Consider the following 24,206-nt stretch of genomic DNA (forward strand, 5'->3'; position numbering starts at 1 on the left):
CTGCTGAGGAAGTCTTCGAGAAAGGTAGCAAAATCATTGACATTCTGTTGCAAGCAGGTTTTGCCATTAAGAGAGACAAGGTCAAAGGACCTGCCAGAGAAATTCAGTTTCTGGGAGTGCGGTTGCAGGATGGTCGCCGTTTACATTCCTCAGGATGTGATCAACAAAGTCTCTACCATGGCAGTTCCCACCAGTAAGAAGGACACACTTTCTTTTCTTGGTGTGGTGGGATTTTGGAGACTACACATTCCTGGTTTCAGTCAGATTGTCAAACCTCTGCATGATGTGACTCGTAAGAGAAACAATTTCGAGTGGGGACCTGAACAACACGCAGCCTTTGATCAAATCAAGCGAGAAGTAGTCCATGCAGTGGGCTTAGGACCTGTGAGATCTGGTCCGGACATTAAGAACATTCTGTACACGGCTGCCAGTGACAATGTCCAACTTGGAGTCTTTGGCAGAGAGCTCCAAATGAGACACGTGGTCGTCCACTTGGTTTCTGGGGACGTTGTTACAGAGGTTCAGAGACAAATTACACTGCAACTGAGAAAGAGATTCTAGCAGCCTATGAGGGAGTGAAAGCAGCTTCTGAAGTGATTGGAACTGAGTCACAATTGCTTTTAGCTCCTAGACTGCCAGTTCTTAACTGGATGTTCAAAGGCAAATGTTCATCACCACATCATGCCACAGATGCAACCTGGTCTAAATGGATGGCTTTGATAACCCAACGAGCACGAATGGGTAATCTTGACCGACCTGGTCTGGTGGAGGTGATCACCAACTGGCCGGAAGGCACAAACTGTTCCAAACCTCCAGAGGAGAAAATAACTCGTGCTGAGGAAGCTCCTCCCTATGGTGATCTCTCTGATCAGGAAAAGAACTATGCTTTGTTCACAGATGGTTCCTGTCGTCTTGTTGGGAACAAGCGAATATGGAAGTCAGCAGTTTGGAGTCCAACCAGGAGAGTTACCGAAACGAAAGATGGAGAAGGAGAATCCAGTCAGTTCGCTGAGGTAAAAGCTGTTCAACTTGCTCTTGATGTGGCTGAACGTGAGAATTGGCCTATCCTTTACCTCTACACCGACTCATGGATGGTAGCCAATGCTCTATGGGGTTGGCTGAAGGACTGAAAGAGGCATGGTTGGCAGAGGAAAGGAAAGCCTATTTGGTGTGCTGATCTATGGCAGGACATTGATGCACGGCTGGAGAAAATCCCAGTGAAGGTGCGGCATGTCGATGCACACATGCCTAAGGCCAGAGCCACTGAGGAACATCAACATAACCAGAAGGCAGACCAAGCTGCTAAGATTGCTCAAGTTGATACCAACTCTGATCTTGACATTGACCTTGATTGGAAACACCGACGTGAGCTGTTCTTAGCTCGGTGGGCCCATGACTCATCTGGACATCAAGGCAGAGATGCAACATACCGATGGGCTCGCGATAGGTCAATTGACTTGTCCATGGATGCTATCACCCAAGTCATCTATGACTGTGACATTTGTGCTGCTATTAAGCAGGCTAAGCGAATCAAACCCTTATGGTATGGTGAGAGATGGTCAAAGTACAAGTATGGTGAAGCCTGGCAGATTGACTACATCACTTTACCTCCATCTCGTTCTGGCAAGCAGTATGTGCTAACGATGGTAGAAGCCAGCACTGGATGGTTGGAAACCTATCCAGTTCCACATGCTACTGCACGAAACACCATTCTTGGCTTGGAAAGACAAATCATGTGGAAACATGGAACTCCAGAGAGAATCGAGTCAGACAATGGTACTCATTTCAAGAACAATCTTGTGAAAAACTGGGCCAAAGAGCATGGTATTGAATGGATCTATCACATACCCTACTATGCACCAGCTTCAGGGAAGATTGAGCGCTACAATGGTTTGCTGAAAACCACCCTAAAAGCCATGGAGGGTGGAACTCTGAAAAACTGGGACAAACATTTAGCACAAGCTACCTGGTTGGTAAATAGTAGAGGTTCAGTAAACAGAGCAGGACCTGCACAATCAGATTTAGTCCAAACAGTAGACGGTGATAAAGTTCCTGTTGTACGTGAGAAGAATCTGTTAGGGAAAACTGTTTGGGTATTTTCTCCTTCGGGCGAAGGGAAACCTGTCCGAGGGGTGGTTTCTGCTGAAGGTCCTGGTCATACATACTGGGTAATGCAGGAGAATGGTGAAATCCAGTGTATTCCACAGAGAAATTTAACCTTAGCTGAGAGAGTTTAAATTCAAACTGTTAGGAGTTTTCTTTTTTAGGTAACATCGGCGCCCAACACTGAGAGAATCTACAATAGAATCTACAGTACGTGAGCACGAACCCAACGTCACCTGGGAGTCCCTGTTCTGAGCTTTTGAATCACCTACATCTGATTGAAGTGTGAACTGAACTTGTATATATTGTTTTAGTGTAAATATTGGTTTAGATTAGATTGGATAATTCTCAGCGATACTCTGAGCGAAGTAGACAGGGGTGGATTGTGCTAGTTTGAAGCAAGCTAGAATGTTTTGGTAAAAGAACTAGATAACGGGCAGTGAAATGAAAACAATTGATGTCAACTTCTCTCACAGTCTCGCTGAGAGCTCTGGGAAGAAGAAGTAAACATTCTCCATTTTGTTTCTCACTCTTGCTTTTGCCTTAGACCTGGTCACATCTCATTAACCCTGCTCCTACTAACCTTGCTCCCTAACCTCTTGGCTGCACCTCTATTCTTCCTGAGAACTGGAGTAAGGTTGAGAGGGCCGGGGGGAGGTGTTGGGGTGGTTTGAGAGCCCCTCCTGGGGACTCAGGTTTCTGGGAGGGGAGTTGTGCTTTTGTATTGTTTATCCTTTGTATATTTCTGTATATAATTGTATATAACTGTATATATTGTAAATAGCTGCTTGTAAATTCTGCTAGCTGTAAATAAATTGCTTCATCTATATTACCAGGGTTCGTCTGAGTTAGCTGGGGCAAATTCAAAAGTGTGGGGGGGCGGGGTAACCCCCAAACCATCACATTTTTTAATTGGCGCCCAACGTGGGGCTAGATATTTCAGTGAGTGGAAATTAGCTCTGGGAATTAAGATGAAGCTAATCAAGCAGCTATTGTACTTGGTGGGGATTGCTGTGTGGCCTGTTTTCTGGTTTTTTGTGTACAACTGGATCAAAGATCAAATTGGTTATTTCTTGCTTCATGTAGTTTTTAAGAAGGCTAAAGTTAAGCTTTCAAACATGTTCTGGAGCTGGGGTGATTTTATTCTTGGTTATGCTGGTTTTAGTGTCACTGAGAATATTACTAGTGATATTACAAGAGTTTTTGTCAATAATGTGAGAATCAATCAAGAGTCTGCTTTATCTACTGCTCTCATGAGGGTCATCCAGCCCCAAACTGAAATGCCAAATCCCTGCAAGGATTGCTACTCGAAACAGAGCATGGCAGGGTTGCTGGGCATTATACTGGCTCTTGTAGTTTTAAATTTCATATTAATTTTGGCATTATGTGTGAAAAAATTCAAAACCAGTTTCTGTAAGAGCTAGGAAAAATTCTGTGTCTCAGAAGCAGTCTCTTTCACAGCAAAACAAGGGAACACAGTTATCGGCTTCCCCCATGCCAGCCTCTGCCCCTCCTTCTCCAAGTGCTGGGAACACAGCCAGTGTTCCTGCCAATAATGTAAACAATGATAAGGATAACCAAAACAAGCCACAGAGTTCAGCAGGAGCCTCAGGAGGACAGGCAAACAATCCCACTAATGCTAATAACACTACTAATGCTGGTAACACTAGCCCAGTCAGTCCAAATCCTAATGACACCAGCTCAGCCAATTTGAACCCCCAGCCAGCAGACCAGAACCAAAATCCTCCTGTTAAAAGCAAGGCAGATTTGAACTCACAAGCTCCAGGTCAGACCCCTAAGGATACAAATGCTCCAAGTCAGACTCCTAAAGATTCAAACCCTCCAGCAGACACATCCAAGTCTGTTGCTGCTCAGGCCCTTCTGGCACCTGCTAAGGCAAAAGCTAAGACAAAGAGTGGTTCTCAGGAGGATGTAAGAGAGGGGACCTCTGGAGATCAGCAAGAAGAGGAGGATGAGACAGTAAGTCTGCGAGACCTTGTAGATGTGCTGAGACAACAATACTCAAGTGAGAGGAGCACTGGGAGGTTAGCTGCCAGGAGAGAGGATGGTTCCAATGAGTTTAGGAATGCTATGAGGAAGATTGTGTTAGGCCCGGCACCACCAGAACAACAGGAGGAAGAGGAGGAGGAAGATGACATCCAGGGTTCCAAGGATCCACTCAGAGAGGTCAGGGAAGTTAGGAAGGAATATACAAGGGAATCAGGTGAGCCAATCTTAAGCTGGTTAGTGAGATGCCGTGGCATTGGTGCTAATGCTCTGCAGGTAGGAGACAAGTCTGCCAAGCAGCTGGGACCACTCACTAAAGAGAGTGGAGTGGACAAACACCTAGCAAGTCCTCTTGGTAGGGTTAGCTTGTGGACACGCCTTCTGTTGGCTGTGGCTATGAGATATCCTTCCCGAGATGATTTGCCATGGGCTGCCAAGAAGTGGAACACCATTGAGCAGGGAATTAAGCTTCTGAAGGAGTTTGCTGTGAAGGAAGTGCTTTATGGAGATCATGGTACTCATGAACCTGACGATATTCCTTTGGGAACAGGTCTCATGAAGAAGCTGATTAAGCTTGCTCCTTCATCCTATGCTAACATCTTGGCCAGTAAGTTTCTAGCAAGGAGTGATAATGGAAGATCTTTCACTGTTGGTGAATTCACTGATCAGCTCAGGCAGATTGAGGACAGCTTGTCACATTCTGGTTTAGTCTCTGCCATACAAACTATGACCACAGAGATTAAGAATACCATGAAAGAACTGAAGGAGGACCTTACAACCTCAATTTCCAATCTGGTAAAGGATACCATTCCTGCATCATCTGAATGGGTGCATGTTTCTGCAGTGAGGAACAGACGCCCACCTCCTGCAAGGCAATTCCAGCCCAGGAGGAGACAAATTCCACCCAGACAGCAGCAATCACGTGCGTCACTGTGGATACTTCTGCGTGACACATACGGGGAGAACATGAACAAATGGGATGGTAAACCTACTTCAGCTCTTTCAAAGAGAGTCAGGGATCTGCAGAGTGGCAGAAACAGAGGCAATAATGCCCGAAAAGTAGCTGTCACTTCTTCAGCTCCCGAGAGCAACTGCAATTGTTCCAACAGTTGCAGTTCCTCTCACAACAACACCAATCATTGTGTACACCCCACATGCCATGTTCAGCATTAGGGGTGCCCTGCCTCCAGCCAGGAGGAGGAAAGGGATAGTGGAGAGAATCGAATCTATTGGAATGTATTCATTAGGTGGCCTGGCAGTTCAAGAGTTCGGAAATACAGGGCTTTAGTTGACACAGGTGCTCAGTGTACTTTATTGCCATCTAATTGCAAAGGGACAGAGTCCATTTCTATCTTTGGAATTACTGGTGGATCTCAAGAGTTAACTAAGATACAGGCTGAGATCAGTTTAACTGGTAAAGAGTGGAAGACACATACTATTGTAACTGGTCCTGATGCGCCTTGCATTTTGGGAATTGACTTTTTGAGACAAGGTTGTTTCAAAGATCCTAAGGGTCACAAATGGGCTTTTGGAATAGCATCTGTAGAGATTGAGGATGATAAATTGAAATTGTCTGTTAGACCTGAACTTTCTGATGAATCTGCAGTTGTGGGACATCATGACATAGAGGACCTGGAAGTGCCAATTGCAACTCAAACTGTTCATCATAGGCAGTACAGGACTAACCATGACTCTTTGTTGCCCATTCATCAGCTGATTCGTCAACTGGAGAGTCAGGCTGTCATCGAGAAAGCTCATTCACCTTTCAACAGTCCCATCTGGCCTGTGCGCAAACCTACAGGCGACTGGAGACTGACAGTTGACTTTCGTGCCCTCAACGAGGTGACGCCACCCATGAGTGCAGCTGTGCCGGACATGCTGGAACTCCAGTACGAGCTGGAATCGAAGGAGGCTAAGTGGTATGCAACCATAGACATTGCTAATGCTTTCTTCTCTATTCCCATAGCAAAGGAGTGCAGGCCTCAGTTTGCATTCACCTGGAGAGGAATCCAGTACCAGTTCAATCGTTTGCCTCAGGGGTGGAAACACAGCTCAACCATCTGTCACTCAGTCATTCACAATGCACTGGAGAAAGGTAAAGCTCCAGAGCACATCCAGTACATCGACGACATCATTGTGTGGGGCCAAACTGCTAAGGAAGTCTTCGAGAAAGGTAACAAAATCATTGACATTCTGTTGCAAGCAGGTTTTGCCATTAAGAGAGACAAGGTCAAAGGACCTGCCAAAGAAATTCAGTTTCTGGGAGTGCGGTGGCAGGATGGTCGCCGTTACATTCCTCAGGATGTGATCAACAAAGTCTCTACCATGGCAGTTCCCACCAGTAAGAAGGACACACTTTCTTTTCTTGGTGTGGTGGGATTTTGGAGACTACACATTCCTGGTTTCAGTCAGATTGTCAAACCTCTGCATGATGTGACTCGTAAGAGAAACAATTTCGAGTGGGGACCTGAACAACAAGCAGCCTTTGATCAGATCAAGCGAGAAGTAGTCCATGCAGTGGGCTTGGGTCCTGTGAGATCTGGTCCGGACATTAAAAACATTCTGTACACGGCTGCCAGTGACAATGGTCCAACTTGGAGTCTCTGGCAGAGAGCTCCAAATGAGACACGTGGTCGTCCACTTGGTTTCTGGGGACGTTGCTACAGAGGTTCAGAGACATATTACACTGCAACTGAGAAAGAGATTCTAGCAGCCTATGAGGGAGTGAAAGCAGCTTCTGAAGTGATTGGAACTGAGTCACAATTGCTTTTAGCTCCTAGACTGCCAGTTCTTAACTGGATGTTCAAGGGCAAAGGTTCATCACCACATCATGCCTACAGATGCAACCTGGTCTAAATGGATGGCTTTGATAACCCAACGAGCACGAATGGGTAATCTTGATCGACCTGGTCTGGTGGAGGTGATCACCAACTGGCCGGAAGGCACAGACTGTTCCAAACCTCCAGAGGAGAAAATAACTCGTGCTGAGGAAGCTCCTCCCTATGGTGATCTCTCTGATCAGGAAAAGAACTATGCTTTGTTCACAGACGGTTCCTGTCGTCTTGTTGGGAACAAGCGAATATGGAAGTCAGCGGTTTGGAGTCCAACCAGGAGAGTTACCGAAACAAAAGATGGAGAAGGAGAATCCAGTCAGTTCGCTGAGGTAAAAGCTGTTCAACTTGCTCTTGATGTGGCTGAACGTGAAAATTGGCCTATCCTTTACCTCTACACCGACTCGTGGATGGTAGCCAATGCTCTATGGGGTTGGCTGAAGGACTGGAAGAAGAATGGTTGGCAGAGGAAAGGAAAGCCTATTTGGTGTGCTGATCTATGGCAGGACATTGATGCACGGCTGGAGAGAACTCCAGTGAAGGTGCGGCACGTAGATGCACACATGCCTAAGAGCAGAGCCACTGAGGAACATCAACATAACCAGAAGGCAGATCAAGCTGCTAAGATTGCTCAAGTTGATACCAACTCTGATCTTGACATTGACCTTGATTGGAAACACCGAGGTGAGCTGTTCTTAGCTCGGTGGGCCCATGACTCATCTGGACATCAAGGCAGAGATGGCAACATACCGATGGGCTCGTGATAGGTCAATTGACTTGTCCATGGACGCTATCACCCAAGTCATCTATGACTGTGACATTTGTGCTGCTATTAAGCAGGCTAAGCGAATCAAGCCCTTATGGTATGGTGATAGATGGTCAAAGTACAAGTATGGTGAAGCCTGGCAGATTGACTACATCACTTTACCTCGATCTCGTTCTGGCAAGCAGTATGTGCTAACGATGGTAGAAGCCAGCACTGGATGGTTGGAAACCTATCCAGTTCCACATGCTACTGCACGTAACACCATTGTTGGTTTGGAGAGACAGATCTTGTGGAGACATGGAACTCCAGAGAGAATCGAGTCAGACAATGGTACTCATTTCAAGAACAATCTTGTGAAAAGCTGGGCCAAAGAGCATGGTATTGAATGGATCTATCACATACCCTACTATGCACCAGCTTCAGGGAAGATTGAGCGCTACAATGGTTTGCTGAAAACCACCCTAAAAGCCATGGGGGGTGGAACTCTGAAAAACTGGGACAAACATTTAGCACAAGCTACCTGGTTGGTAAATAGTAGAGGTTCAGTAAACAGAGCAGGACCTGCACAATCAGATTTGGTCCAAACAGTAGACGGTGATAAAGTTCCTGTTGTACGTGAGAAGAATCTGTTAGGGAAAACTGTTTGGGTATTTTCTCCTTCGGGCGAAGGGAAACCTGTCCGAGGGGTGGTATCTGCTGAGGGTCCTGGTCATACATACTGGGTAATGCAGGAGAATGGTGAAATCCAGTGTATTCCACAGAGAAATTTAACCTTAGCTGAGAGAGTTTAAATTCAAAGCTGTTAGGAGTTTTCTTTTTTAGGTAACATCGGCGCCCAACACTGAGAGAATCTACAATAGAATCTACAGTACGTGAGCACGAACCCAACGTCACCTGGGAGTCCCTGTTCTGAGCTTTTGAATCACCTACATCTGATTGAAGTGTGAACTGAACTTGTATATATTGTTTTAGTGTAAATATTGGTTTAGATTAGATTGGATAATTCTCAGCGATACTCTGAGCGAAGTAGACAGGGGTGGATTGTGCTAGTTTGAAGCAAGCTAGAATGTTTTGGTAAAAGAACTAGATAACGGGCAGTGAAATGAAAACAATTGATGTCAACTTCTCTCACAGTCTCGCTGAGAGCTCTGGGAAGAAGAAGTAAACATTCTCCATTTTGTTTCTCACTCTTGCTTTTGCCTTAGACCTGGTCACATCTCATTAACCCTGCTCCTACTAACCTTGCTCCCTAACCTCTTGGCTGCACCTCTATTCTTCCTGAGAACTGGAGTAAGGTTGAGAGGGCCGGGGGGAGGTGTTGGGGTGGTTTGAGAGCCCCTCCTGGGGACTCAGGTTTCTGGGAGGGGAGTTGTGCTTTTGTATTGTTTATCCTTTGTATATTTCTGTATATAATTGTATATAACTGTATATATTGTAAATAGCTGCTTGTAAATTCTGCTAGCTGTAAATAAATTGCTTCATCTATATTCCCAGGGTTCGTCTGAGTTAGCTGGGGCAAATTCAAAAGTGTGGGGGGGCGGGGTAACCCTCAAACCATCACACATATCTTTACGTTTAAAAGATTTATGCATATCAGGTTGTGTCCTTTTGACAAAAAATGGCTATCAGCCATGTTCCTTGCAAATGACTTATGATGTAGCAAAATGGACTCATCTCATAAAACCAGATTCATTGAATAATAAAACTGTAGAACTTTACTACTCTTCCTTAACCATGTTGTAGAACGCCTTAACCTGGGCAACACTGATGGCCTTCCTTTTACACCTCTGTAACCCTTCACTTGTGACACTAATGTCTGCCTTTCAGTTTGTGACTTTAAACCTACGTATCTATAAGCTGCTGAGTATAAATACCCTTAACTGTTTTGCGCAAAAGTTTCAATTTTACACCTTCATTGCATTGGAGGATTCTGAAATACAGTTGCATCTCTTATATTAGGTTTTACAGGAAACTATTGCCACGTATATTGGGTAACAAGTAGATAAAACTAGTAAATAATATTTATTGAGATGGCAAATATGAATATATGTATCTGTATCTATCTACATCTCTCTCTCTCTCCATATAAATATATATATATCTCACCCAGAATGCTTAGATGTATGCTTTGATAAGTATTAAGGTTGTGGGAAAATGTAAGAATGAAAATCTACTTAATTTTCCTATTGCTTTTCATGAAGTAATTGTATTCTGCTCAATATCATTTTAACCAATTCAATCAAAAATGAATGATGGGTTAGAATTCAGTCTCTTTAATATGTATAGAACAAGGCATATACTGAATAAGCCCTCCCTTTAAAATTCCTTATGAAGACTTTAAGTTCCCTAAATAATCTTAGCAGCCTTTGTAGGAAGAGGCTGTCTGTAAAAATTAGTGTATCAAAATTGAAATGAAGAAGTTCTTCCCTCGTGGGCTTTTAGAAGCACCTCATTTAAAGATACAGTAATGCCAAAAGTTGTCAAAGGCTGACATATCATAGTATCAGAAGAGGGTAATAAGAGACAGGGAGAAGGCTTAACATAAGCGGGTTCCAGTTTATTTCACCCAAGCATGGGTTTAAACAATTTTCTATCAGAAGGCTACATAATAGGATCACAAAATCATGTTAAATTCTGATTGGTTATACACACCTACGTTAGAACTACGTCAGGATTACACACACTACTTGGCAGGCATTCTTCATATTCTCTCAACAACGTGCATATTGTGTCTGAGCAGTTCTGTCAGCAGAGATAGGCAAAACCCACAGACTCCAGGCTTAGATATGTTTACATTTGTTACTCCATTCTCTAAGGTCATTACAACCCTCTATCAGTACTTCTGAACTCAGGCACTCTCACTCATCCATGGCTTGTTTTTCAGTATTTCAAATTCCAATAGCTGTACCACAGACAATTCTATAAAATCACTACGTTCAATATTACTATATACAACATTAAGTAGCTGACTGAGGTCATACTACCCCCTCTCTCCCCAGTTTTTCTAGGAAAATTTAGATGTAGCTTCTTGAGTTTAAAGAATAGGAAAGAGAGACTTTTTAGAGCAAAATTTTTATTATACATACCTGTTATTGCAGGCACCAGTGATGAGTCGATATTTATTAGCTAAGCAATTGTTTGGACATTTTGGTGGCAACATATAAGGCAGACATCCAGAAATATTAGCAATCCTAGTGAGCAGATCAGCTGATAAAAGATCTGAAAGGAAGAATCCAAATAAGCAATTTGCTGTAGTGCTATATAGCTACTACAGGAGGAAAGGCATTATTGTCACTACAATTACAACATCTCCTCTTCTCTTTTCTCCTAGGAAGGAGTACTTAGTGGAAAGTGCTGCAGGAAGCAGTCTCAGTGACTTAGAGGAGATAGAGTGTGAAAGGGAAGAGCTGATTTATTATCTGATGAGTAGAAAATCAGAGCAATAGTACAGCCATAGCTGAGAACTGAGGTTGACATATTGCTTTAACCTGCTCTCTCCTTCCTTGCTTGCATTGCAGTCACATTGCTTGGCTGGTCCCTGCACATATAACAAAGGTGTAAAAGGTGATATTCAAGAGTAGAACTCTATACCAAGGATGAAAATATGTGTCACTGGAAAGAAGCATAAATTTAAAGACACTACAGTTGACTATATAATTAACTCTGGAATAGAAGAGGCTCAGAATTATTAGTTAGAATTTGGAAGTTAGGCAACATCAGGGAGCTGTATCCTAGTAGACAACGTGTTATTAGTAACTTTGTCATATTGTCCCAGAGAGGTTTCTCAGTGAGTGTTCTGTTGAGAGGGGACAAAGTGATGCTGTCATGAAAGCTCGGGCACCCTCTCTCACCCATGCACGTATGTAAATACATGAATAGCTAGTTAGAGGTAGAAGTAAGTGTGAAACAGGACCAATATTCTTCTGGAATTTATTCCTGCCATTTGAACTGGCTGTAACCATCACATGCTGAAAGAAAGTGGTACAGGCAACATCTAACTCTTGTCCTTTTCTTTCCACTGTACACTGTGGGTCATCTAGTCCCACTACCTGTCTCGTCTGCTCACCCAACTAAATAAGCTGCTTTAAGCCACTAATCAAGACAAAATGGTCACAGAAAGAAGCACAAAAAGATTCAAGAACCAAATCAGATCTAAAAATGTTCACCTAAGCATCTAGAATCTGTGCAAGAGATGGCTAAGAACAGAAAGAGAACGAGCTATTAGACTGGCTATGTAAGCTTGTCAATATATACTAGCTACTCATGCCAAATTTGGAGGCACAGCTGTAATTCCATGTTACTTCGGGTTCAAAGTTCTACTTACAGCTCAGTTTCCTAGTTATCAGTACAACCTCAATATTGACTCATTGAGGCACAGCTGTAATTCCATGTTACTTCGGGTTCAAAGTTCTACTTACAGCTCAGTTTCCTAGTTATCAGTACAACCTCAATATTGACTCATTGACTTTGTGCACTTGTTCTATAGTTCAGACAGTTGATTTATTTTCAAGAAGAAAACAGAAGAAAAGCAATTATATGTATGTATGTGGTTGTATATATATATATATAAACATATTCATACACACACACACACACAGAGATATATTTTTAGTTCTGCAAATGATTAGTAAACCAGATATCTCTGCAAGGAAAAAAGAATAATAAAATAACAGTGTATCTTTATGCTAATTAACAGCACTCTAATGCATCCACATCTTGAAAAACAACATCATGTTGTAATACTAAGAGAGAGAACAAATTATAGTTCATGCTGCACTAAGTGACAGAATTAAATTATGGGGGGAAAAGTCAATGCTTCTGAATTTTTGAGCCTTCCAGGTGCCAGACATCTTGAAAGTAATCTCTAGTGGCAACAAGAATTTTACTTAGACAACTATACATAATTGAACTCGCTAGACTTTAATTTCTCCCATAAAGAAACAGTTAAGATAGAAACAAAGTGGAAATAAATGTGCTAACAGAAATACATTATAAAGTTTGGGAAACAAGAAAGTATTTCCTTAAAATAATGATATGAATAACATCACTGATGTCCAGAGGAAGAGTATTTGAAGATGTCAGTGCCACAGAGTGGTAGAAATGATATTATTTTATTTGTAGACTCTAAGTCCCAGAAGCATTAAACTAGAGTAGACAGATACTTCACTGTAAACAAGATGCTTACAACACTGCGGACATGGAGCTGATTTCTAGGCAATACAAATATACAGTTGAGGGTTCACAGGATGCCAATATCATAGTGTTATTCTCCCCAACTAAAGCAACACAGCCTGCTCTCAATGAAAGCAAAATGTAAACCAGTGTCTGTGTGAGGTGCTTTTCAAGAGCAAAAGAGAGGGCATCCTTGTCCCAGAGAACTAACAAGATATGTACTCCTGCCAAAGATAAAATAAATGTGAAGTTAACCCAACTTCAATCTAAAAGACAACAGTCAATAATTCAACAGGTGGAGATGGCAATATCAAGACACTATATTTACCAGTTGGATGCAACAAATGTTTGTTCTTCTGGCAAACATTTTGCTTCATCACTTGAATTGACATTTCCATTCGTTCAGCTGCTAGGGAAATATCTCGACTCTCTTGTTCAGGAGATTTTGTGAAAGCCAGTAGCAAGATAGGAGCTGTTACTCCCCTTTCTTGGATAGTTCTACATTTGAGATAAAACACAGAAAGTTTTAAAATGTATAACCTTTCAGAATTCATTCATAGTTGTATTTGTGTTGGATATATTCTAAGTTCAAGGTATATTTTTATTGAAGAGTTGTTGTGGAGAGGATCTCTCTATTCCATCCCTGTTAGGGGGAGGTGAGAAATTAATTTGAGGCGGTTTTGATTTTTATGAAATTATTTATTAAAATTAATATTTACAAATTTACACCACCTCTAACCACTATCAAATCCAGGGTTCATTTGCAAGTTTATGAAAATAGCTTGGGATATATATATTTACAGGGATTGATTATTAAATGAAAATATCAAATTATTAACAATTATTGACAGAGATAAATATTTCTATGGCTTAATGCCCCTTAACAGCCCTAGTGTTTGCCCAGTAAGGGCTGAAACTGTGTGCATTCTCCAGATAGAGATAACTTATATTACAAAGATTCAAAGCTTACTTAGGTGTGATGCTTATGAGTATTAATCATTAATCACCTTCTCGGGGTTCTGTCTCAGCATGTGTCCAGTATTGGGGTCTTGATATAGCTGGAGTCTGTCCCGGCTTGCAAGGGGTGATAAAGCTTTTCCCAGTCTCTGGGGTAAATTGAGTTTCCTCTAACCTTCACTCCTGGGGTGATCTCTGCCTTGGTGCTGCTTCTTCTTCTGGAAGCCATCTGTCCAGGGATGATCAGCTGGCAGGAATTTCCCAATGCAGGAGAAAGATTTGCCCATATTGCTTCTGACACGGTCTGGCAGCTAGCAAGCTGCGTTTGCAGGTTTGCAGACTGTCTGAGGGTCTGCTGAGCTCTGGGTCTTTCCAGAGTTACAGGATAGCTGGCAAGTAGTATTTATGCTGTGCTGCATGGAGATTTAACTCCGTAGATGAATCAAGGTAGCTCTAGGCTTTAGGCAGGGGGTCTCTCGGCTCCCCATATATATGTGGTGCAGGCATGAATGTGCTCTGCTTCTCAGAGGGCTTGCAGATAGCTTGTCTGCGCCTTGAGATCAATGCATGAGGTCTAAGCCTCTGTAATGCTTGCAAGTGAGCAAGGCCTGATCCTGTGTCTAGGCCAATGCAAGCAGGTCAGGGCAGCAGGATGCTGCTGTGGATCAGAGTTGAGTCTAAAATGCTCTAAGCTTCTGAACTGGTAAACAGTCTGGATCATCTGATCGGACTGAACAGGACTGACCACATGGTGCTGCTCTGCACCCCTCTTTATAGGCTCTGGGCCGAGATTCGTGGCTCGTTGGACATCTAAAATGACCAATCAAGCTGGCCATAAGCCAAACCTTGCCCCAGTAGGCAGTAGAGACATGCCTGGACCTCCCAATAGAGGATTACCTGGGCGGACCCCAGGGGTACACAGGCTAAGCGTGTGTGTGTTACACAATTTGTTTGCTGCCTCGTGGGTCCTGGCAGGAAAACATGTCTGGGCATGTAGAGGCATGCTGAAGCCTCAGTTTTGGGGCTGCTGCCCCTTCACCACAAGAGTGTTCTGGGGAAGCAGAGAGTAAGACAATTTTGTGACCCTGTTCTGAAAGGAAAATACTGGAGAGAAAGGGAACGTGTCCTCCCATGGGACACACACACACAAGCTTAAGTTTGTGTTATGCTTTTAGGCTGAGACAAAGTGTTGGGATGAGACAGAGCTGGCAGTATAAAGTGATTGGGAATACCTAGTTCAGAATAGTCATAACACAGGATACAGGACTCCACCTACAGACACATGGAAATTAATAGCTTTTGCTTTTAAGTAACATTTAATATTAAAAAAAAAAAAAAAAAAAAACACCAAAAAATCTCAATCACTGCAGGTGGATTTGGGATTTCTGCATCTTTGGAGATATTTGAAGCCAGATAGTGTGCTAACTACCTGATCTATCTTGTCCTGCTCCGGGCACAGTGCTGGCCCAGGTAGTATCCAGACCTTTCTCAGCTGCTCCGTGATCTACTGTAAGATTTATTTTTCACTCAGCACAGTCCATTTTAACCACTGTACTTTTACTGACAGAGAAGCCTGGAGGAAAATGCATCAGGGAGAATTCCCTTTTTAGCTGGAAGTCTCAAATCCTAAACTGATTCCTACAGCTTATCACAAACCACCTTAGCCTATTCCATTGCCAGACATTGTCATAGGTTGCAGGCATTGCCAAGGGCTTCTCTGCAGCTCGGATTTATTTGGACATGCAATTCGCATGACAACATTGTACTGTCATATTCACTTAGGTTTATTTAAGACATGACATAAGTTTAAAATAGAAACAGCAGTTCTGATTCTGGCAACAGAAACAGTTAAATTCTAGCTGCAGAATCAGAAATATGCTTACATGAAAAAGCATTAAGTGAGATGATACAACTCCAAGACCCTAGCTTTGTCCTTAATTGATCCAAAAGAGCCTTAGCATTTGTTCTTTATATAGAAACAATTCATTTCCTTTCAAGACCAGAACTAAAAATCTGTTGCAAGTACAAAAAAAGAGCTATCATGCTTAGAGATGCAGCAGAATATAAAAAGGACTACCAGTCACACTTGGAAGCCCTTCCAGTGTTGTTAAAGCTAGTATGAGGTTCATCAGTTGTATGGGTTATCACTGCAACAAGATTTGCTGGAACAATGAATCGCCACTTTCAAAACTTACATTATAATGCAGCTGGTGCTAAATTAGCAACACATTTGCACTTCTGGGTAAGTGTCATAACCTCAGAGTGAGGTTATGATGTAGCTGTGAGAGCTCTGTTCAAACTGCCTAGGTTTCTCTTTGCATTGCCATTGTACATTTTAAAGATGATGCCATTGTGTTCTGCTATAAATGCTTGTATTTTAATGACAAGTATGGACACCTACTCTAAAAGGCTAACAACCCCATAAGATAACTGGGAGAGCAGGTAGGTAATAGCAAACAGTCTTGAGAAAAATTGTTAAGAGGAGCAAATCATGACTAGGCCAGCAAACTATGAGGATCACACTAGAACCCATAGAACATTAAACCCTGGGAAATAATTTCTAAGAAGTGACATTTTCTTAGAGAATACGGACATGCTTTATGAACTCAAAGCAGTTTTAGCCAATATCTTTGGTGTGTTTCCAGTCAATTGCTCCAGCTGTTAAAATACAAACAAGTCAGTATTTGAAGGGATGCTATTAAACAGCTCAGGTGAAGAACTGTGCTTGTCCATCTTTATTAGAATTCAAAGTCAAACTGAGGTAAAAAAAAAAAAAATCCAGCTATTTTGAGTCAGTTTGTAGTCCAGGTACCTAGATCACGAATTCAGAAAACAGCAGGTTGGACTACTATAATGGAACAGCTATGAATTTGCCTATTCTAACCTGAAAAAGGAACTGCCTTTTCTTGTCAGAACAGGCTTTTTAGTCTGAAAAACAGTATTGATCTCATCTATACCATACTGTAGTTTCCTTCAATTACACGTAAGCCAAAATAAAATGAGTTTTCACAGTATAATGATGTCCTTAACTTCCAGAAGCTCAAATTATGTAGTACAGTGCATTCCTTTCTTGTTTTTAGCCTCTGTGCTGACCAAAGCTTTGCTTCCAGTATGCAATATTCTTAAAGTGACAAAACAGAAAACCTTTAGTAGATTTAAACGAACATGAAAGTGCAAATGTGTTTAGGGATTCACTCCTCAATATAATGATCAGATCAGATAACAGTTCAGTCCCCTATACTTTGCAATTAGCCAGGAATTAAAGTCTATAAGGCAGGTGTAGAGTGTATTTAGAAGCCTGTATTAGAACAGGAAGAAGTTGCTTAGTGATATTTATAATTCTCACTGCCTCATTCAGCTGGGCCACAATAAATTGAATTCTATAAAGCCACACAATAGAAATATGAATTTCACTTCTGATAGTGATCATTTGTAAATTAAAAGATTAAGAGTTTTATATCAGTCTCTACAGCACCCTGGTAATTTATGTGGAATAAACAAGTGGCCTCAGTTTTATTCCCAATAGAATTCAAACAATCATCATTAAGCATTTCTCTTTTAGGGTCTTTCATCACTTATCATCTTTAAGACATTGGGCGAGTATTGACCAATTACTTGCTTGTGGTGGAGGGGCTGAAGTCCCAAAACAGAGGCCTCTCTATGCCTCTACATGCCTGGACATGTTTTTCTGCCAGGACCCATGGTAGTAAACAGGTTGTGTAACACACACATGCCCAGTCTATGTATCCCTGGGGTTCGCCCAGGTGATCCCCATATTTGGGAGGGTCCAGGCAAACAGCTTCTGCCTATTAAGGTAAGGTTTGGCTTACTGCCAGCCTGATTGGTCACTTTAGATGGCCAAAAGAGCCACAAATCTCAGCTCAGAGTCTATAAAGAGGAGTGCAAAGGTGCACCACGTGTTCAGAGGTTCAGACTTAGCTGTTCAAGCTCAGCTCTCTGATCCACATACCAAGCCCTGACAGGCATGCAAGGCCTAGACATAGGATCAGGCCCTTACTTGCAAACTTTCTGAGGCTCAGACCTCTTGCATTGATCTCAAGGTGCCGTTAGCCTGTCTGTGAACCTCTGGAAGCAGAGCACATTCACGCCTGCACTTGATACATATATGGGAAGCCGAGAGCCCCCAGCCTAAGCCTAGAGCTATCTCTAATTATCCACGGAGATCAATCTTCCAGCAGCCTGGCACATATTGCATGCCTGCTGCTCTGGCCTGAAGAATCAGGTCAGCAGACCTTCCAGATTGTCTGCTAACCTACAAACACAGCCTGCTAGCTGTGAGAAGACTGTGCCCGAAGCTGCACGGACAAATCCTCCTCCTGCACCTGGAAATCCTGCCAGCTGAACATCCCTGGACATGCAGCATCCAGAAGAAGCAGCAGCATTGAGACAGAGACCACTTCACACCAGGAGAGAAGGTTAGAGAAAACCTGTTTACCCCAGAGACTGGGAAGACTTATTATTTCTCCTGCAAGTGGGAAGATTCCAGCTTCACAAAGACCTGAATAGTGGGCACACGCTGTGACACAATCCCAGGAGGGTGATTAATAATTAATATTTAAGGGCAAGACATCTGAGTAAGCTTTAATTCCTTTGTAATATAAGTTATCTCTGCCTTAGAGCAGACACACAGCTTTCAGCCCCTACTGGGCAAACAGTATAGCTCCTAAGCAGGCATTAAGCCTGAGGAAAATTTCTCCCTGTCTATAGTTGATCATTTGATAATTAATAATCCAATCCCTGTAAATACATCATATCCTAACTGTTTTCATAACCATGCAATAGAACTTAATTACATAGTGGTTGGGGGTGGCAAGAGTTTGTAAATATTAATTTTAATAAATAAATTTTATAAAAAATTAATACCGCCTCAAATTAATTTCTCACCTTCCCCTAATAAGGAAGGAATAGAGAAATCCCCCTCCACAACATTACTACAATATCCCACCAGAGAGCAAAACTTCAGTATTTTCATTTAGTATATGAGACAGCTGAGCTATTGAAATATTAAGATCTACATTTTTAAAATTGTGTGCTTCAGTATTGTCACCAAAGTACTAATGATACAAAATGGCCTTAGTGTTTATGTCCTGCAAAACCATAGTTTTTCACTGATTCTGTCCATATAAACAATCATCTCTCCTGCAGCTCTGCAAATTTGGACTAATTTTTAAAACACTGGTGGAAATCCTTCAGGAAAGTTGAAGCAAAAAGGTGGTGATTACACTCTGTTAAACCCAGCTGGTGCATTTAAAATAGTGCAGAGAAAATATTTTTGTACTGCATGGAAATGTAGTTAAAAATCACACAGAAAAGGTTTAAATTGTTTTAGACACATATTTAATCATCCTGAGGCACTCTCACCATTCCTGGAAAGGGATTGCTCTCACAGCATAACTGAAGCACAAAGAAGCATTCCCCAAGTTATTCACTACCGACAGTTCAAGATAAATGTTTTATTTCCTTTCTCTTATGCTTTTATTATGTCTGTTTTAGTTGAAAAGGAAACATGAAATTCATTACAAGAGTCCCTTAAAGGCAAGAGGCATTTGACACAAGCCACAGGGGTTCCCATTTCACTTTGCACTGGAAAAGACTGAATTAAAGTTAAAAAACATGTAATGTCCATGCACTTAAAAGTTTCCTGAGTCTCACATTAATGGAATATGTTGTGTTGCTTAGATTAGAAAAACATTCCTATTTATTTTCATATTTCTTATTTTTCTCACATTTTAAGACAGCATCTCCTGCAGTGATAATGCACAAGATTATACTAGTTCAGATGATCATGGACACATTCTATCATTATGTGTTTTCTCAAAGAAACAGACTTGGCCCAAACTTCTCTCTTACTTATGCATTTTTGACGAATAGATGCTTCACTAATTTTTTTTTCTTACCTTTTTAGTGTATATTGTGTAGCATAATCGACCAGAATAGAGCCATTCTCGATAGCCTGAGTTATGCAGTTATCTTCAGTTTCTTCTCAACAGGGAAAAAAATTAAAAATAAAGTTTAATATGGTTTTTAGTAGTGCATTTATCCAAATATTTAATTTACAAATTACAGAGCTCTGTAATATTAAGGTATGTGTGAATTTTTGCCATGAAAATGATCTTCATATTTTGGCATTCTGGAAACTAATATTGTGGGTCCTAACCTTATTGAAAGATAAGGCAGAGGCAGTAAATGAATTACTTCCTGATTTATAAGGCTTGAAGAAGCAGATTTTTCCTTCTGTTTCTTGCAGTGTAAATCCAGCTATGCATATATTATGTGGCACCAAATTTAACAGCTGATATGTGCTGTGAACCATGCATGTGAATATGCTCCTCAGGTTTGTGTGAACTGGCCTCAACCACATGCAAAATTCAAGTCAATATTTAAGCATAGCTAACAAACTCTAAGATCTTCTGGGATCTGCCCAATGTATGAAAGCTAGATTCTGATTTCTCCACCTGTGTTTGATGGTAAGACACAAGCGAACCTGGTAATGCTTCAGCTCTGCTATTCTGCATAATTTTATCATGGAACACAGATTATTCCTCTAGCTTCATATTAAGTTAATCAGTTGTCTTTAAAATTCAGTGTGTTTGAATTCACATCCATAATTTGTGAGATCACCCATTTTTTTCCCCCTTAGAAAATGAATCATGAATAATAATAGTTTATTAATAATCATTCATGTGAAATTGCTCATCACTTGTGCACACTGTCATTTTAGGTGATATATTTTAACTGTAGTCCATGTTGTGCTATTTCTTGGATTTATTTTTTTTAATAAGGTGATCAGCTAAAGGGAAAAGAAGGTGTGATGAGGCAAAATTCTACTTCACTTGACTCAGCCTCTAAGTGTAGTAGCAATTATTTATGTTCTTCCCCTATATATGATAAAATAAGCTCAGCATACTCTCTATGATGTGCCATTGGTTCAGTCTGACCTAAAAGAGAAGACACAGTTGTTTGTCTTCACTTTATACTGAGAAGTATGATTTTGGTGTTAATGCAGTGTTTTAAAAGATGTTTTACTTGTTGTTGTTTTATTGCTCCCATCAGACCAAAAGACACTTATAATAAAAAGGAATCATATAGTGTCCATCTAGTCTTGTGTATTTACAGTCCATATAAAATTAATTTTACATTAACTTAGCATCCTGGAGGCATTTAAAAGATAGATTTGTGGTGCTGAGGTACATAGTTTAGCACTAGATTTGGTAGAGTTAGATAATGGGTGGATTCAATGCTCTTAAAGGTATTTTTCAACCAAAATAATGCTGTGGTTCTATAATCTCATTTTGGACCACATGTTTCCAAACTATTAAAATGGAAGCTCCAAGTAGAGCATCCACTACAGAAAATAAATTTGATTTCCTGTTTCACAGTAATAATCCAAAACAATATTTTCCATCTGAAGCAATGGCTTCAAGGTTGGTTGTTCTATTTTGTATATAATTTTATTTTATTTGTGATTCTATGCTAACTTCAAGTGAAACCCTTCATAGAGACTTTCTTTCCTGAATCAGATCTGCAGCTATATAATTAGGAAAACATAAAGATTGAAGTCCTATTTATTCAACATCTCTGCCCTACTTTAATGCAAAATCAGTCTCTGCAGAACTCTTATACAATTCAGTCTTATACCTGTTGTGTTTCTCACATACTAGATATAACTGATTAAGCTCAAACATAAGATGAAGCTGTATTTACAGTAAAGCAAAATTTACAAGCATATATATACACAGTATATTTACAAGTATTTACAATTATATATTAATTAGAAATAATACAGAAATCCAAACTCCCTCCTGGACAAAGGAGCTGCACAGAAGGTGCTCAAAACCACCCTCTCCTCTTCTTCCTTTCCAGACAAACAAACAAAACAACCAGCAAAGCTTACATTGTTATCTGCTACTAGAGCAGAGTAGTGTCTTGAAACAAAGGGGACAAATTATTTACCCCTCTCAGCAAACCAACAAATGGTATGGATTTAATCTTTATTTTCTTTTCACAACCAATGACCTGATTTATCTCATTAAAATATTCCAATTAGCCTCAAACCAATACAACCTTATATCTGCACTACTGCAACCTGAGATGCTCTAAAAATCTTCCTGGTATGCTCAGAGGATACTCACAGGTGATGTGTGCCCTTTTGGGCTAGCAGCAGCATGCCAGGTGACTCTGACTCTGGCCTGGGATGACTAAATGTAGTGATTGGCAGTACGGGCAAGAAATCCTGCAATCATGTTTGTATGTCACCTGACATATGAATGTCACTAAGAAAGATCACTCCTAGCCTAAGAATATATAATTGAGACACATACAACTGAGATACATTACACATACGAAGTTTTCCTTTCCTTCCTGAAGCTGTACTTTAGAAGAAACCACCCAAGGACTAATACTTGCAAAAGCCAAATAGTGTATTTTGAACAGAAAAAGAGATTAAGCTAAACCACCATTACTAAACGGCCTGCATCGTCAGTGTATTGTCAGCTTAAAAGCAATCGCTGACAAACAAAATAACATGAATTTTTTTCCTGTTACTTACCAAACAGGCTATCTTTGCCCATCTGAAGGAAAGAAAAAAAAACAGACGTGAAGGCTATAGCTGCTGAAATTCCCAAAATAATGAACACTTTCATCTACAAGAAAGAAGAGATAGCTGTTGACAAAGGACATAACTTCCTCTTCTAAATAATTTCTGGTACTTTTAAATTAGATTTGTAGCCATATGTGACTCTTTCTGAAGTTCAAAATATTACCTCATTTTTTTTTTTGAAAGATCTGTAGTTAATTGTCTTTTTCCCCCTTCCTTATGACTTTTTTTTTTCCCTCCATTTGGAGAAAACTCCACCACAAGGAAGTAATTTTATTTTATACCATAATATGTTCTGATAATATTAGCAACACTTAGCCTACATATTAGAAATTCAACAATATTTTATCAGTCATTTTGAACAGGATTTGATTGAAAATTAGTCATTGCACATGAAACAGTTGAACAGGCCAGAGTAATGATAATGTACTCTGTACTTCTGTCCATGTGTAACTACACTATCAAGGTACCACAATTAATATGTTCACACAGGAAATGTGAGCTACAGTTTTCATTTCAGTGCACTGGTTATTGGGTAGTCATAACAGGAGTTCTAACATATAAACTGTCCAAAAAGTAACATTTATCACATGTGCTATGTTGATTCGAGACTGAAAGATTTAAATTGGTTTTAGTTCTATATTCCATCATCACGAGAAAATTAATAATTAATTAATCATCTCTAAAAATGTGGGGAATAAATAATGTTTCTAGAAGCTCAGTACGAAAACATCCTTTCTTTTCATGAGTCGATATGGTGAATTTCTAGAAAATGGCAAGCAAGAGTTTTATAGCCTGACCTTTTGTCTGTTGAGGAGATTATCTTCCACAGTTCTGTACTTTATCAATGGTTGTAACTGTTCTGAAGTCTGAAAGTGAAGTACTTTCCAGGCACTCAGCTTACGCTATCAGCTTTATGCACTGCTACTCATCCAAGCTTTAAAAGAGGAAAAGATTTCAAAATCCTTCTGGCCACACTAGGTTCTTACAAAGCTCAAAAACAGCTTTTCTACATCAAAATCTAAGTGAAGACCTCAATCTTTGCCCATTAGTTGCAGGTGAAGTACTTGTCTATGGTGGTTTCATGATTTTAAGAGTATAAATGTTTAAGTCCTCATTGACATTCAAACAGTTTTAGTTAGAAAGTGTGGGAACTCTATCTTGCTGACTTTCATCTTTGTTCTGAATTTTCTGTCAGCTGCCTATCTGCAGCCATTCAGGCACAGAAAGCCTGTCAGATCTTTGTGCCAAGCAGGGAAACTGTACAGATGAATGATTGTTTAAACATGGAGCACAAATCAAGTATAAAACAGTACTTATGCTAAGCAGCACTCTTAAGAAGCAGCGAACCTTAACAGTTAAACATTTTAATTATGTGCACTGTCTCTGTGTTCTTAATAGTCAAAGACCTATACAATATATCTTTTCACTGTTGATAAAAAGATACATTCTGATGAAGGAAATTCCCCCAAAGCAGTAGAATCTCAGATTATGCACACACAAGAATTTCTGCAGACCTACTGTGGCATTCCAGAAAATTAGCCCATACTAAAACATTATGCAAACGTAGATGAGATGTGGTACAGGAAACAGACACATTTCTATAAGCTCAGAACAACTCTTACATTTGCACTGTAACAGCCTGCAGCCCTGCCAGGCTCTCTGAGGCATCATCACCTCCTACAAGCACTGGATTAGAACCAGAAACCTCCAAGATAAACCTCTGCACTGCAGGAGCTATTTCTAGTAGCAG

The 24,206-nt window shown here is 40.7% G+C and overlaps 1 protein-coding gene across 1 annotated transcript in view; it reads right to left on the reverse strand.

Annotated features, from left to right (window-relative positions):
- TPO (thyroid peroxidase) overlaps positions 1 to 22,499 on the reverse strand; it is a 74,175-nt gene extending 51,676 nt beyond the window's left edge. The window contains exons 1-4 of the mRNA XM_064146736.1: positions 22,406 to 22,499; positions 19,755 to 19,836; positions 13,208 to 13,377; positions 10,794 to 10,926 (exon numbers count right to left, since the gene is read on the reverse strand). Coding sequence (XP_064002806.1) covers positions 10,794 to 10,926; positions 13,208 to 13,377; positions 19,755 to 19,836; positions 22,406 to 22,499 — 479 coding nt within the window. The remainder of the gene's footprint in view (positions 1 to 10,793; positions 10,927 to 13,207; positions 13,378 to 19,754; positions 19,837 to 22,405) is intronic.
- Between the last annotated feature and the right edge of the window lie 1,707 nt (positions 22,500 to 24,206).

This window comes from Pogoniulus pusillus, chromosome 7 (genome assembly GCF_015220805.1).
Source record: "Pogoniulus pusillus isolate bPogPus1 chromosome 7, bPogPus1.pri, whole genome shotgun sequence".
Lineage (NCBI taxonomy): Eukaryota > Metazoa > Chordata > Aves > Piciformes > Lybiidae > Pogoniulus > Pogoniulus pusillus.